The sequence below is a fragment of the Ruditapes philippinarum genome, unplaced genomic scaffold (assembly GCF_026571515.1).
Source record: "Ruditapes philippinarum isolate M1 unplaced genomic scaffold, ASM2657151v2 ctg63_1_1_1_1, whole genome shotgun sequence".
Taxonomy (NCBI): domain Eukaryota; kingdom Metazoa; phylum Mollusca; class Bivalvia; order Venerida; family Veneridae; genus Ruditapes; species Ruditapes philippinarum.
Window position 1 is genome coordinate 793,972 of NW_026866221.1, and position 14,528 is coordinate 808,499.

At 31.7% G+C, this 14,528-nt stretch overlaps 1 protein-coding gene across 3 annotated transcripts in view; it reads right to left on the reverse strand.

Moving 5' to 3' along the window:
* Positions 1–1,462: 1,462 nt before the first annotated feature.
* Positions 1,463–14,528, reverse strand: part of LOC132731795 (leucine-rich repeats and immunoglobulin-like domains protein 1) — a 28,551-nt gene continuing 15,485 nt past the window's right edge. Inside the window, exons 3-8 of one of the 3 annotated variants that reach the window (XM_060718053.1) lie at positions 12,786–12,999; positions 9,940–9,966; positions 7,133–7,423; positions 5,352–5,414; positions 2,861–2,884; positions 1,463–1,787 (exon numbers count right to left, since the gene is read on the reverse strand). In XM_060718053.1, the coding sequence (XP_060574036.1) occupies positions 1,642–1,787; positions 2,861–2,884; positions 5,352–5,414; positions 7,133–7,423; positions 9,940–9,966; positions 12,786–12,999 (765 nt within the window). In that variant the 3' untranslated portion in view covers positions 1,463–1,641. Of the gene's footprint in view, positions 1,788–2,860; positions 2,885–5,351; positions 5,415–7,123; positions 7,424–9,939; positions 9,967–12,785; positions 13,000–14,528 lie in introns of all 3 variants that reach the window. The other 2 variants (XM_060718054.1, XM_060718055.1) reach the window with 2 other exon arrangements.

The window sequence follows — 14,528 nt, forward strand, 5'->3', positions numbered from 1 at the left end:
TGCTTTTGTCTGCAAATTGAATACTTTTTGTTAAATTAGTGAATTGTTGCGTATTTGTTGACATTTGCGAACGCTGTTGATATTTACCACTAAAACCAGCCCAAAACGCATTTGTTGTATCGAATTCCGCCGTTAATACAAACTATAGCCATCCCTCTACTTATATTTGAGTTTTCACCCTTCAACTTGGGCTGCTTTTAACAAAATTTGCGAAAAACGACATATGGCGTTGTCCATATACCCGACAGGTAAACTGGCAAAACAATCTTGCCCATTAAAAATTGACAAAATTGAAATATGTACAAACATACGAGCAGCCACCAGTGTAACAAATGTGATCCGTGCCATATATGATTCTACACCCATATATGATTCTACACCTCTTGATATAAAATGTTAGATATAAAGGATCTCTCATGAGTTGTCATAGCATATAAAATTTTATTAAAGGAGTTCAAGAATTTTATCAAGTGAGCCTCTGGCTAACTTTATCACATTTTCTTGGACGAGTTTTTATAGAATATTATATGATATGACAACGAATATGAAGATTGCATTTTTCGAACAACTAAACGCCATAGAATTCATTGTTTTTACCTTTTACAACAGTGTTACTGTATAATACACGTGCGTGATGTAAAAAATACGTAATGGTTATATTACATTGAAAACAAACTATAGCAAGGCTGTGATAAAAAAACAAAGAACATGGGAGAATATCCCGAATTAATTATGTTAGAACATGTTTTGGTTACGTCAACACTTCTGAATCAAATATACCTTTTGAAATGTAGTATTCTTTATACGTGTAGAAGACTGAAATTAACATGTACTGTTCAAGACGACAACATTCGAGAGAACTAATTTACAATGGTGAATGTATGTCGAAATATTTAACATCACAAATCTGTATCTTAAAACATTTTAGTACAGTATGCAATATTTTGGAGACAACATCAAATCTCCTTACATAAATTAGTCATGAGCATAATACACAAATATCTGTATGTAAAAGAAAAAAATATCATGACTGAAAAATTTACACCCAGATAATAAAACATACCCGTAAAAGTATCTTCTTAACTACTACAAATCATTAAAAAAAATTCAAATCAATAATAACAATTTTCGAAAAAAAAATGAACAAAAAAGAAAAAAGAAAGAAAGAATATTGGAGGTTTCTTGGATTTCCCTTGTCAATCTATGACGATTATATAACATATAACTTTTTGCTGTGTTGTTTCTGTCCAACCATCAATAACGAAGTCACACTTTCTTGCCTTTATATTTTGAGAATCACAATATGCTCCAAGTATAAAACATGTAAGATTACATACGTTATTCCCATTGTTGAGAACACTAAACTATGATATGTCACATGGAACATACATCATTCATAGAATAAGATGATCCACGTCAACACACAATATGAAAATACACCTTTGATCATCTATGGACGAAGTTATAATCACATATAATGATTAAAGCGGTTATCTCTCATCGTTACATTTATACAGGGTATAATAATAATCTTCCTTCAGTTTCTGGACGAAAGTTATGTACGAATTCTTGTCCCTTTCTTCTACAAACATTGAGTATTTTAACAGTTAGCAATGTCAAAAGTGTTTCAATAATCACAAATCACAAAATATGTTTGTAAATAGATGACATTGTTTGTAATAAAACTGTTAGAAATAAAGGAGATGATACGTACGAATCTGTACACAATTTAGATGAACCGTTTTTATTATCTTTCGTCTGACCACTCATAATTTCACTATGTGTTTCTGAAAGCAAATGGACATAATTTATCAATATGTTATTTTGAACTGTTTTATCATAAATTCTGTTTGATGATATCAAATTGTGTGTCGCTGAAGAGTAACTTACATAGACGAGATACGAGGGGTATTTCAAAAATAATATCATTTGTGCTTTATTGCGACTGTACATAAATCTACCTCAAGTAAAAGAAACGGAGCATAGCATCTTAAAATATCTCCGATCTTCATACTGTGTACATTGTTTTTACGATGTGTTAGTAACATTCTAAACATTCTGACTGGCACATGTGATTGAAAATAAGATCATATGTAAAAGTTTGGTCGCTGCTTGTAAATATTAAAAATTTATGGGGATGATCCATGGATCTATCTATAGGTGGGTAGCTAAATTTATGAACGGGTACATGCAGCTTAAAGATGCAGTTCGGACAGGTCATCCTACAGCAACCCCTACAAATGATATTCTTAAAACTGAATTATTAGCCGTCTACAATTCTATAAATGTAATTGGTTCTACAATCTTTCAGTATCCAGTGTATGAAATGTGCTTCAAAAATGGATTAACCGACTGAAAAGGTGTATTGAGGTAGATGGCGATTATTTTAAAAGACAATGCAAGTTAAAATAATCAGAACGTTTTTAATAGAAAATAGCTATATTTCTTAACATCCCTCGTACATGTATCTCATCATACTATAAGCATCCTTTAAGAATTACTCGTATGCGTCCATGTAAAGGCTCAAAATATTGAATAAGAGTTTCGATAACAGAAAAAAATAAACACTGCAAATTTTTGAAAGATTTGTAATTACGAAATAAAATTAAACCATCTATTATTTCTTCACTTATAAATGCTTAATTAATTCAAATTATGTAATAGCAAACGTGCATACATGTAGGTTTAATGACAAAGTATAGGTAAATAACACAATGAATGAAAGTCTGACACAAATTTTGATAGCGAAACAAAAAATGGTAGATTTTTTGAACTTCCTTCACAAGAAACAGATGTATAAATATGTACACATTAGTCCAAGTATACTGACTCTTATGACTACTATTATGACTACACTTACCCCTTTTTTCGTTATATGTCTCTGCTGAAATATAAAATATAATATTTCTTTTGAAATGGATCAAAACATCATATCAATGATGGAGAAATTGTTTGTTTTCATAATATAACATAGTGTATGCTCATGCTCAGTCCTACAATATACCTACAATATACCTAGTTGAGAGATGATATTTTCTATGGTTACAATTCTTACATACACAAAAAGTAGTCCAAAAATACTTTACTGTCTTTATTGCATGCCTTCCAGTGGTCAGTGAAATTATAATATATATTAACTATATCTGAATGCGGACGAAAAGAATAATAATAAAGAAGTGTAAATATCGTCAGGAAATAATACACTCTGTCTAGAGTAAAATATTCTTTGTTACGAAAAGCACATAAATATCTGCACATATCACTTTTAAAAATGTAACAAAATTCATAAAATTTTACAGAATCACTTTTTTCAACAAGAACAATGTGACGTCATGATTTGATGAAGTCAGGAGTGATAGCGCACGTCACTACGTGGCAAAAATGAGTAAACTGACTTAAAACCCCTAAAAACATGAAATAAATATATTTTGTTTTGTTTTGTATGCAAGAACAAAATATATTTCATTCGTGAACACCAATACTTATATTTTTAATGGTTAATGTTCTTATAAAACTGTTTAACTCGAAATTATAATGAATTGTAAAACCTTGTTACTTCTGTTTAAGGACGTTTTCATTAAAATTAGAAGTTATAAAAACCTAATTAGAAATTTGATAGGATAAGGGGAGATAAAAATGTCGTTATTAGAACTTTGTTACTCCCAGTTACAACTAATTAGAAATTTTCACTCATAATCATCGGAAATAAGCTTTGTAAGAGAAAAATAAAATCCTAATTTTACAAAGAATGAATTTTATTTCTCCTAATAAGTTTTGAATACAAACATAGATTTACTCAATGTTAATGTTAAATTTAAACCACTAGCTAACTTAATTATATCATGAACATATATCTTGCGACATTTAAAGACAAATGCAAATCGTGCGACATTTCACGTTACAATTGTGACATTTAACGACATTTAGCAGCGTTGACCCATTAACGTCATTATACTGCTTAAAAATGGGGTAAGAATTTTCTAATATAAATTTTGATATAGATAAAACCAGGGGCGTTAGTGTATGTGAGATGTTATTTTTAGCATTATATGAAAAGTAAACATAGAAAGAACGGAAATTATAAATAAATAATATTATTGTTTGTATCGGCGGGAGAAAAAACTCAACAGCCGCATATAAATGTAGTCCCTATAAACAACTTAAACAAGTGTTTAAGACCTATTCTTTCTTTGTATTGAGTGACACAATCATGTGACATGTTTGAATAAACGTCACCTGAATAATTTATAAACACCGTGACCCACATAAATATGTATAAATATCAGTAATGTTCATTTTATATAAAGAGTTGGACAGTCTTTTCATATTCTATCCTATCAATTATTGTTCATTCACTATCTGTAATAGGCAATCTTTTGAAATATACAACTAATTAATCTCAGCTTGACAAAGGAAAAAGTATAATGTCACACCTTGTGCTTTTTTATTGGTCAAACATATTAACGCCAAGGCTGTTTTTATTTTCAGGAAATGTTAAACTTACAAAACCAATCATATCGTTTTCAGTGCACAAATAAACAATGAACTACCAAAAAGAGGATGAACCAAACGACGATTAATTAAATAATGATCAACTAAACTAAATGTTGTCTTAATAAACACTTATCAACTAAACTAAGATCAACTAAACAAAAATAAACTTAACGATTATCAACTAAACGACAATCAACTAAACTAAGATCAAGTAAACTAGAATGCACTACACGATTTTTAACTAAACCATAATCAACTCAATGATGATAGACTTAACGACTAAACAATATACACCTAAATGATAATGGTATTTTCATTCCTCAACAATATCTACATGAATGATTCACCATTTTACAGTTAACGTAAAATAAGAGGGCGATGCAACATACCTATTCGTGAACTACTATTTGATTTGTCTTAGAATTATTTTGTTACCGAATTAACCTTACTTTTTCCATAAAACGTGGTTCAGCATTCATGACCAAAACATGGGATAGAATAATATAACACAAATATTCGGATTAACAAAAAAAATTTGTTTACTTCAGAATTAACACAAATACTATTTTCAACGCTTGACAAAAGTACATCTTGTGTACAAAGGACATACAAAGAACTTATTTTGCTAATATATCTTAACTCAATATTGAATTATCATGTTCTTTCAATGCGTTGCTTTTAAAAACATACGATTTTTATCAAAGTAAAGATATATAAAATATAAGAAAAATTGTTAGCTATGGATTTATGCAATAACATTTTTTACGGAAATGTATTAGATAAAATGAAAAAACCTAACACAAATAATAATAAAAAGCAAACGTGTTTTGAAACAGGGTCATGTAAATGAGATTTACTTGTGATATGTCTGTGTTGCTTTGGTCTTTGGTTAAAGTCTGATGTAGGTTTAACTGCTAATGCTGAAAATGACATTACAGCAAAAGTCGTAAAAATTAGCTAAATAATTTATCCCGCGTCTTTAAAAGTAAACTTCTTTTTCTATATTAACTATTAATTTCTTTATTTCACCTTTACTCTTAAGTCAACGATTTTCAAGAATCCCTTTCCTAAAGTAAAGAATATTATTTTTCAGTTGGTGTTTTTATGTAATTAACATACTGCAGCTAAATATTATCAGGAAACATTTCGAACAAGATAGGACTGATTTCTAAACATTGGACTGAACTAAAACTTTCCATTCCACGTTTGTTAATCTAGTATACTTTCTGACAATTATTTAAAATATAAGAACCATCGCCGGGTGGGGAGAATGCTCGACATTTAAAAGCAAACAAATAGAAGGTTTAACCAAATCTTAAAAAAAAAGAAAAAGTTTTCCCTTTTAAAAATTTTCTTAATAGGTCTGTCTAGTCGCACTTGTTGTTTTGTTCAAGTATGAATCATTTCCATACATAAACGACACATGTAAGCAAAATACAATCATTTGGCGGTTAATATCATTTAAAGGTCAAGGTTATATTTAAATTCAGGTCCGTCTGGTCATAAGTGTTGCTTTGTCCACGTATGCATTAAATCCGCACAAAAATAACAAATTTATGGCAACTTAACTGTGTGTCTAAATATAAAGTTAATCCATTTATAAACAAGAGAGCGATTGACCCCAAAAGACTCACTTGAGGACAGACTGTTATTTTTGTAAAAGCAGTGAAAGCTAGTGTTTATTGCAAGAATTTTAACGATTTGTAAATTAGTTGGAAACAACAGATTTTCATTTAATTGACTTTGACTGTCAAGGTTCATTTAAATGTCAAGGTCATATCTGAAATGGTTAATATGTTTGTTTGGTCGCACGTTTTGTTTTGTCAAGGTATAAACCCGTAAAGACATAACAAAATTGTGACAATTTAAGCATAATTCAATAATTTGACCTTGACGGTTAAGGTCATGTAATGGTCAAGGTCTGTTCAACCTTTTATATGGTCTTGTTCAAAAAGTTGTTTTATCCAAGTATGAAAATAATCCATTTATTAATTACAAAGTAAGAGTCAAATATAGCAGAAGTCAGTGAAAATTCAATAATTCTACCTTGAAGATTAGGTCATAAATGAGCTAAGATCTATGTGAGTTTGATATACATGAAGGTCGTATCCTAAAGAGTATTGTATCTTAATATGAAGTCGATTGATTCATTAATAGCAAGGTCATAGCCAGTTACAGCAAAAAAATGAAATCAAGGTCAATTTCATCTATGAATGAAGGATAATGTCTGTAGACAATCCATTCACAAATAACTAAGTTATAGGTGTTTAAAGCAAAAATCAGCAAACGTCAAGCAAAATTCAGACATTTGAACTTAAATGTCAAGGTCATTTATGAATGAAAGTTAATGTTAGTCTAGTGTTCTTGAAGGTATTGTCCCAAAAGTTGTGGGCAAGTAGGAAGACAATACGTCAAAACATAAGAAGGTTATAATCAATGTTAAAGTTTGCGGATGACAAAGGTAACATCAACGGCAACGTGCGAGGCAACGACAACGGATACTGGAACGCCGACATGACTATAACAATAACTCTTTTAATTCCCTCGAAAAGAAAATGTCGGGGTAATAAAGGAGATGACTCGAATGTTTACACAGAAATGTTCATTAAAGATGGCTAAATTTTAGTACCTTTCTTACCATTTAAAACATCCACTTTCATCCTTGTTGCTAGGTTACGACTTGCTCGACAAACATATCTCCCCATATCTGTCATTCTTGCTTTGTCAATGTCTAGCGTACTGGTTATTGAATGTTCCGAAATTGAAACTTTCTGAGATATAAAAATCTCATTGGTGTAACTAGTCTGTAATTTATTACCATCTTTAAACCAGTCAATAGACTGAAGTTTATCATTTCCACTGGTAGCATTACACAACAATTTAATTGGATTTCCTTTCTCGACAATCTGCGTTCCTGACATGTTTATACCTGTCAAATAGAAAATTATTTGTACTAATCAAAACCTTATTACAAAAATCTACATGCACATTCTAATTGAGTATAGTGTTGTTTGGTGACCAAAAATGTATAAACAGATAAATCCTTTAATTATATATGTTACAAATACAAAAACTATTTATCTACTCATTGTTTAAAGTGTATGAAGTTATATATCTGTTGCCTGTAGTTTACAGTACATGCCACAGCAAAAGTACATTGTGAATAACGCAACGAAAGTGACCTGAGGAAACCCAAGTCACAGTCCAATGCTCTACCTAACCGGACGGTTAGCAAAAGCTTCTTGTGTATGCGTGTTTGTATGCGTTTACCCTCGCCACCCTGGATGAGCATATACTTCAATTATAACGGCTGTATTTAGATGGTGCTGATGTTTTGTATCTTAAAGTTATTTCTGTAGTTGTGTTTTTGAGCAAACAAACTTTGTGAAAAGCGTGTCAGGAACTTGTTTCCCCCTTTTCATTGAAGGATTTCCCAATTTTATTTTTTAAAAAGATAGTGCAAAATTATTGCAAGTTTGTAATTACAGGTAAAAGTAAATTCAGAAATTTCAGCCGAACACCCGCTTTATAAGAATTGGATTGGTTTGGACGGAATTGACTCCTATGTCTTATTAGCCCGAAAATTCTTTGTCACGAAATAGAATAGGAATCATTTGGCGTGTGAGGAAAGCCAATTAAACAGCTGTATCGAGGGCAATTAGGCAATATGTTGGAAATGTAAATTGACTGTTTGGATTTAATGTTTAAAAGTATTATGGTATGCATAACAATATTTCATACTGATCATTCCTATAAAGTTTGGATGAAATTGCACTAAAAGTTTTTGAGGAGTAGACCTTATCATTGTAAAATCGACAATCGTTGTTTCATTTTAATTCGTTTCATTAATAAATGACACTTTTTTGACAGCTATACAAAAGCTAAAAACAAAAAATAAAATGTTGACTAGTTCGACATGAAAAAGCAAAACACCATGAATGCATTATAATGCGTGTAAAACAAAATTAGATAGAGACTATTTTTTGTAAATATTAACAAGAGTATATAGGGTTTTTGAATGTACACATAACTTAATATGATTGCTTGTGCTGTCGGTGAACTAACACTGGATTGGCAAATGCTGTCAAATCACTTAAGGGAGAAAAATCTTAAGGTCGCGATTTTCTTTTAAATGAGTAAACAATATAATCAATAGCTATTTTCGGTTCACAAATTTATGGCTTATTTTTGCAATTTTCCCAGACTCATAGTTTTCTGAACTAATAATTGTTGGTATAGATAAGAAAGGAGATGTAAATCATTATAAAGGAATAACTCCTTTTTTGTCTTTCAAAACCTTTTAAATCTATTTCAAAGAGATAATTTGCAGAATTTTTTAGATTATAATGTAATCTCAGACACACGATTTGGGAAAGTCAAAATTTACATTCAATCATGCAAAATTATATAACTGACAATAAACGTTGGAAGTCACATTTTTCCGTTTTTTTTGGACGTTGTTTGGGAGTCCTGGTTTTCTGTATTTGACAGTATATATAGAAACTGTTTATGGTCAAAATTATTTAAGTATAGTGTTCAAGGTAAAATACTATCACAATCAAAGATATTTTCGATAACGTTAAATCTTTTTTATTCATTTTGTAGGTCTAAGGCAAGGGGAAGTGGTTTCGCGTCTGATGATTTCAATATTTGTTGTAGACAAATTTAGGAAGAATAGTATTTCAAAAATAATCTCAATTCAGGTTTATTAAATGATGATATAGTTAAATTGTTATTGTTATCTACTGATGATATGGCAATCCTTGGATAAACATCAGAAAATCTACAAAAATAAAATAATTTACATAATTACTGTAATTGTTGGGAAATAAAAGTTAATACATTAAATACTAGGGTTGTGGTTTATAGGAAAAGAGGTAGGGTACTTTCAAACGAAAAATGGTACTACAATGGGCAACTTTTAGAAACATTTAAAAACTTAACATCATATGTACTATTTTCAATTATTCTGGCAACATTGCTATAAACCAGGAACAATGAATTGGCAAATGTCTTAAGGCAATAAATGCATTTCTTAATAATTGTAAAAATATGGTATCAAACCAATGGTTTGATTTAATTTTATGTTTATCTTATAAAACTCTGCTGAAATAAGGTGGCATTCTAAATATAAAGAAAAATAAACGTATATACCTAAAGTTTTGTAAAAAAATAAATATCAGGGCAATGCAAGCAATGTTGGTGTTTAGGGTGATTTACGAAGGTGACATTGCCCGTTTTGTTTGTTTGTTTATTTATTTATTCATTTATTTAATTTTCTAATTAATACCACGTATCAATGAAATATGTAGATTGTAATATCTTAATATTTATAATACCTATGATATATAGAAAACGAATATAAAACTTTCATTGCAACGGTGCTAGCAAATAACGCTAGTTTGTATAACGTTTTATTATGATTTACATAACAACTATACTTACTTGGAATTAGTGGTGCAGTTGCTGTTTCTGAAAATAAGACGAAAATGAGATTATAAAACATTTTTAATTAAATTTTTGATTTCTTAATCATAATTAAACTTGTAAATATATTGCCAAGCTGTCACTTACTTTATATATTTACTAACAATTATCTTTTATATAAACTGTCCAAATCCCGTTCATTATAAGCCTGAGGAACCAATAAGAATAGATTTGGATTCAAATTGTCTAAAAATTTAACAAAAATATTAATAAAACAAGGCATAATAAAAGTTTACTAAACTTATTTAATAAAGGCAAATGTATATTGCCAAGGTATTTTCTGCGAATGTTTGAATATTTCACACAACATAAAAGAAAAGGTTTTCAGTTTCTGTGACATTTTGGTTATACATATGCGATTGTCTCTATCTAATCCATTATGTATTAGAAGTAAAAAAAAATAACAATCTAAACCTCCAAAAAGGAGTAACGTAGGATCGACTGTAGCTGTTTGAGACGGTTTTTTCCCCTAATTAACATCTAACTAACTGTGACGTTGGCATACTTTACGTGTAGGCGCTGTAACACCGCAAAACGTCCGTACCGCAAAACGTACGCGTGTGGACGTTTTGCGTCGCATATCGTACACATGTGGACGTTTTGCGGTGCATATCGTACTTGGTACGTTTTGCGGCGAGAGTGTGTATTTGCGACGCATATCGTCCATATTTTCTGTATTAAAATATATTCTGTCACTTTCATATTGTATCAGGTAAAGATATGACGAAATTAACATTAAAGTGCAATAATTTTGTGATCCTATATAATTCTGACCTTTTTTATTTTAAAAAAAGAAATATGCTTAAGCCGAGGATGTTTTTGGAATAGATTTTTTATAGAATGGAGCAGCAGCAGAGATATAAAAACGATGATATTGAAATAAATGTAATTTTATAGACATACAGAAAATGACGGCTATACGGACGGACGAACCGGGGATTGGACTTAGTGAATGACAAAAAATATCAAAATTTAGCTTTGCTTTTGACAAAAGCTTTTCATAAAATTGCATCAAGAAGTGGGAATGATTTTTTGTGTTCTTGTTGACTATGGAGGTTTCGTTCTACCGTTCATTTTTACGGGTGATAAATGGGGGCTTTTTACAGCGTAGTCATATTTGAGCCAGAGAGCTATGGAAATGGGGCCTTTAAGTCGCCTAGTCATAATAAAGCAATAAAGCTTTTCTCGCGGGGGGGGGGGGTGGTGCTTTTAGCCGCCTAGTTATATTTGAGAGAGAGAGAGCTTTTGTCGAGGGAAGGAGATTGTCATATCTGAGTGAGAGAGCTATTGTGTTGATGGGAGGGGGGGGGCTTTAGCCGCCTAAACATATTCATGCAAGAGATCTTTTGTCGGGTTGTGGGCTTTTAGCCGCCCTAGTCATATTTGAGCGAGAGAGCTATTGTTATGATGAAGGGTGTCTTTAGCCGCCTAATCGTTTTTGAGCAAGAGTGCTTTTATCGGAGATGGGGGCGGGGGTGTGGGGGCTGTTTGACATATTCAGTCGTTTTAGCTCATAAATGAACTTGATTTAGACCTTATTGTTATACATATTCTCTGCAAAAAATTTAAGAATGGAGAAGAAACGAAAGCACTAACCAGGTGAAATAAAGTGCGTTCTTTGTTGTTGTATTTGTTAGATTTAGCCTATAATCTAACTTTGTTGAGATTTTATGGTCATAGATATTCTGTTGAAAATTGTCAAGATTGAAGAAGAAATGAAAGCGTAGGAGTGGTAACAATGTGAAACATAACAGATATTATAATTCAAGAGCAGATAACTCTGAAATATTGCTTAGGGTATGTGGATACTAGAGTGGTAACAAGCTAAATTTGGACGGACAGACAGACAGGTGCATACTCAGGTGAGCTAAAATTAACACACAATAACACCTGATAATAACTGGTCAAAATTAACGAAAATTATATTAACTTTAAAATATGGACGTTATGCGGCAGGACCATGCCTTTTTGCCGCAAAATGTACGTCAGAAAAATGTGGACGATATGCGCCGCAAAACGTCCATATACGTACGTTTTGCGGTACGGACGTTTTGCGGTGTTACAAGGCGCACAAAGTTTTTTTCAAGATGCCGAGTTTAAATGAATGGTTAAATAAACGCTTTTGAATACTGTTATGAGACATAAACCTCTAGAGTGTTAACAATGTACTACCATATTTGAGGTATATGACCTAGACTTTGACCCTAAATGGGTCATATTCGAATAATTAAAAACTGTTTCAGACACGTTTCCAGGCTTTAGAGTGTGAACAAGGATTTTTTTCCATATTTGGGCTCTGTTATTTTATTTAAGATGACCCATATTCGAGCTTGAGCTAGTAATCATCGAATCAACCTTTCTTACACATTTCAAGGATGCTCTAAATAAATTTGACGCGTAAATAGGATGAACATTTGTTCGTTGCTTTCCAATTTATGATTCCCCAGGTACATCTATTAAATCGCTGGTAAAGGGGTTTAAAACAATATCTGATAGGTATGAATGTGAAATGGTCTTATAAGTTTAACATTTCCAGATTATTTTGATAAGCTAGACCCCTATATCTTTGAGATACAGGCAATACAATTTGTAAAACATCATACCCAAACTGTGGCTATAAGAAATATCTAAGTTACCTATAATGTGATGAAATGACATTTTTGTACTATATATCTCGGACAAAATGACATATTTGCATACATGTACATGCATTGCATGTGCCCAATAAAGTCGGGAACAGGTACACTAATATAAATTAATAACTTTAAGAGTAATTAAAGAGTTAATAAAAATATTTTACATACCTAACACTGTAAGTGTAATATTCCTGCTAATCTTTTCGCCTTTCAGGCTAACGTGACATTCATAGGTCCCTGAATCAAACGGTTGAGCATTTTTGATATGGAGGTTCCATTCTCCCTGATAAGGAACTTGGAATAGTTTAAACCTGTCAATTTTGAGAAATTGATCTTTTCCTACCGTAATAGGAATATTGTACGGCAGTTTCCGCCATGTAACCTAGAATATAAACCAATTGCTTTTGGAAATGACAGTCTTTATGATTCACATTTATTATTAAAACACTGTCAAATCAAAACATGAAAAGGTACTACATTAATTCATTTGCATGTTGGCATATCAACATATCACAATAATTTACTAAACGCTATCAGTAATTTTGATGTAAATTCTTAAATTTGAAAATTGGATCGTATAACATTCAATTTACCTACAACTAATATTGTAATGATTTTCAGCTTAAAGGCGGGGTTTTTCACTCTAGGTACATGATTTATGACACTTTACAGAGGTCAATTAGGCAAAGCTATATGCCAAGTAAAGAGCCGTACTAGTTATCCACAAAATTATAAGATTTGTTTCCCTATACCTTAGTTTACACAACGCAAGTGACTCCCGGGATATGGCCAATTTTGATTTGAGGGTTATGATTAATATGACTTTTGTAGAAATCTACAAATTGATGCCAAATATCTAAGCTCTTGGATTTGCTGTTTCACACATTACAACTTAATTGTGTTTTATGTATAAATCTATATAAATCAAGTGACCCCGGCCTGGGCCAATATTGACCCTAGGGGCATGATTAATATCAGTTTTGCAAAGGTCCACAAGTAATGTTAGATGCTCAAACGTAGCATTGTAGTTTTACACACAAAGTCTTAATTCTTTTAACTATATCAGTCGATATAAAAGTAAGTGACTCCCGTGGCGGGCCATAATTTGACCCAATGAGCAAATACAATTTAATATCAATTTTGTGGAGGCCGATAAGAAAGTGCTTCTTGCAAAATGTCTAAGCTCTTGGCATTGTAGTTTGACACGATAAGATTCAAAAACGTTTTCCTACAGATCCCGGGGTTTGGCCAATATAGACCCCAGGGGCAGGATTTATATCATTTTTGTAGAGGTCAACGAAGCAACGCTACATGGCTTCATGACAAACTCTAGGCATTGTAGTTTCACAAAGTAACATCCAAATACAAGGCTATATCCATTAAATGACCAGAGGACGGGTCAAAATTGAACCATACTAGTTTTGTAGAAGTCAACAAGTCAATGTTACACTGATAAAACATAAGTCAATATGTTCTCATCTCCACAAAACTCAAAACACACTGGAGATCTATTTGTAGAACATTAAAGTAATAGAAAAAGCATCGAAACACGGGGCTATCCGATTTGTACGAGGGGGGCGTATCATAGGCAAAAATAAAAACACGCTCCCTGTTGTCACAATATTAAACCCCAGAAAAAAGTAACCAAGTAACGAGCATGTGAATATGATATTTCTGTCGCTTTCCCTTTCTCTCTCTTCCGTCACAATAAGTAAACCTCAGAAAAAAATGAGCCAGTCAATGGGTATGCTTAGGAGTTCGGGTAACTAATACCTGCACTCCAGTTAACGCACTGTGCATGTTTATGTATACGAAAAACTCGGACACATTTTCAACATAAATGTCCTCAAACTATGATACAACCAACTATTAATGTTAGAAATTTAGGTGTTATCTTCGCTTCAAACATGA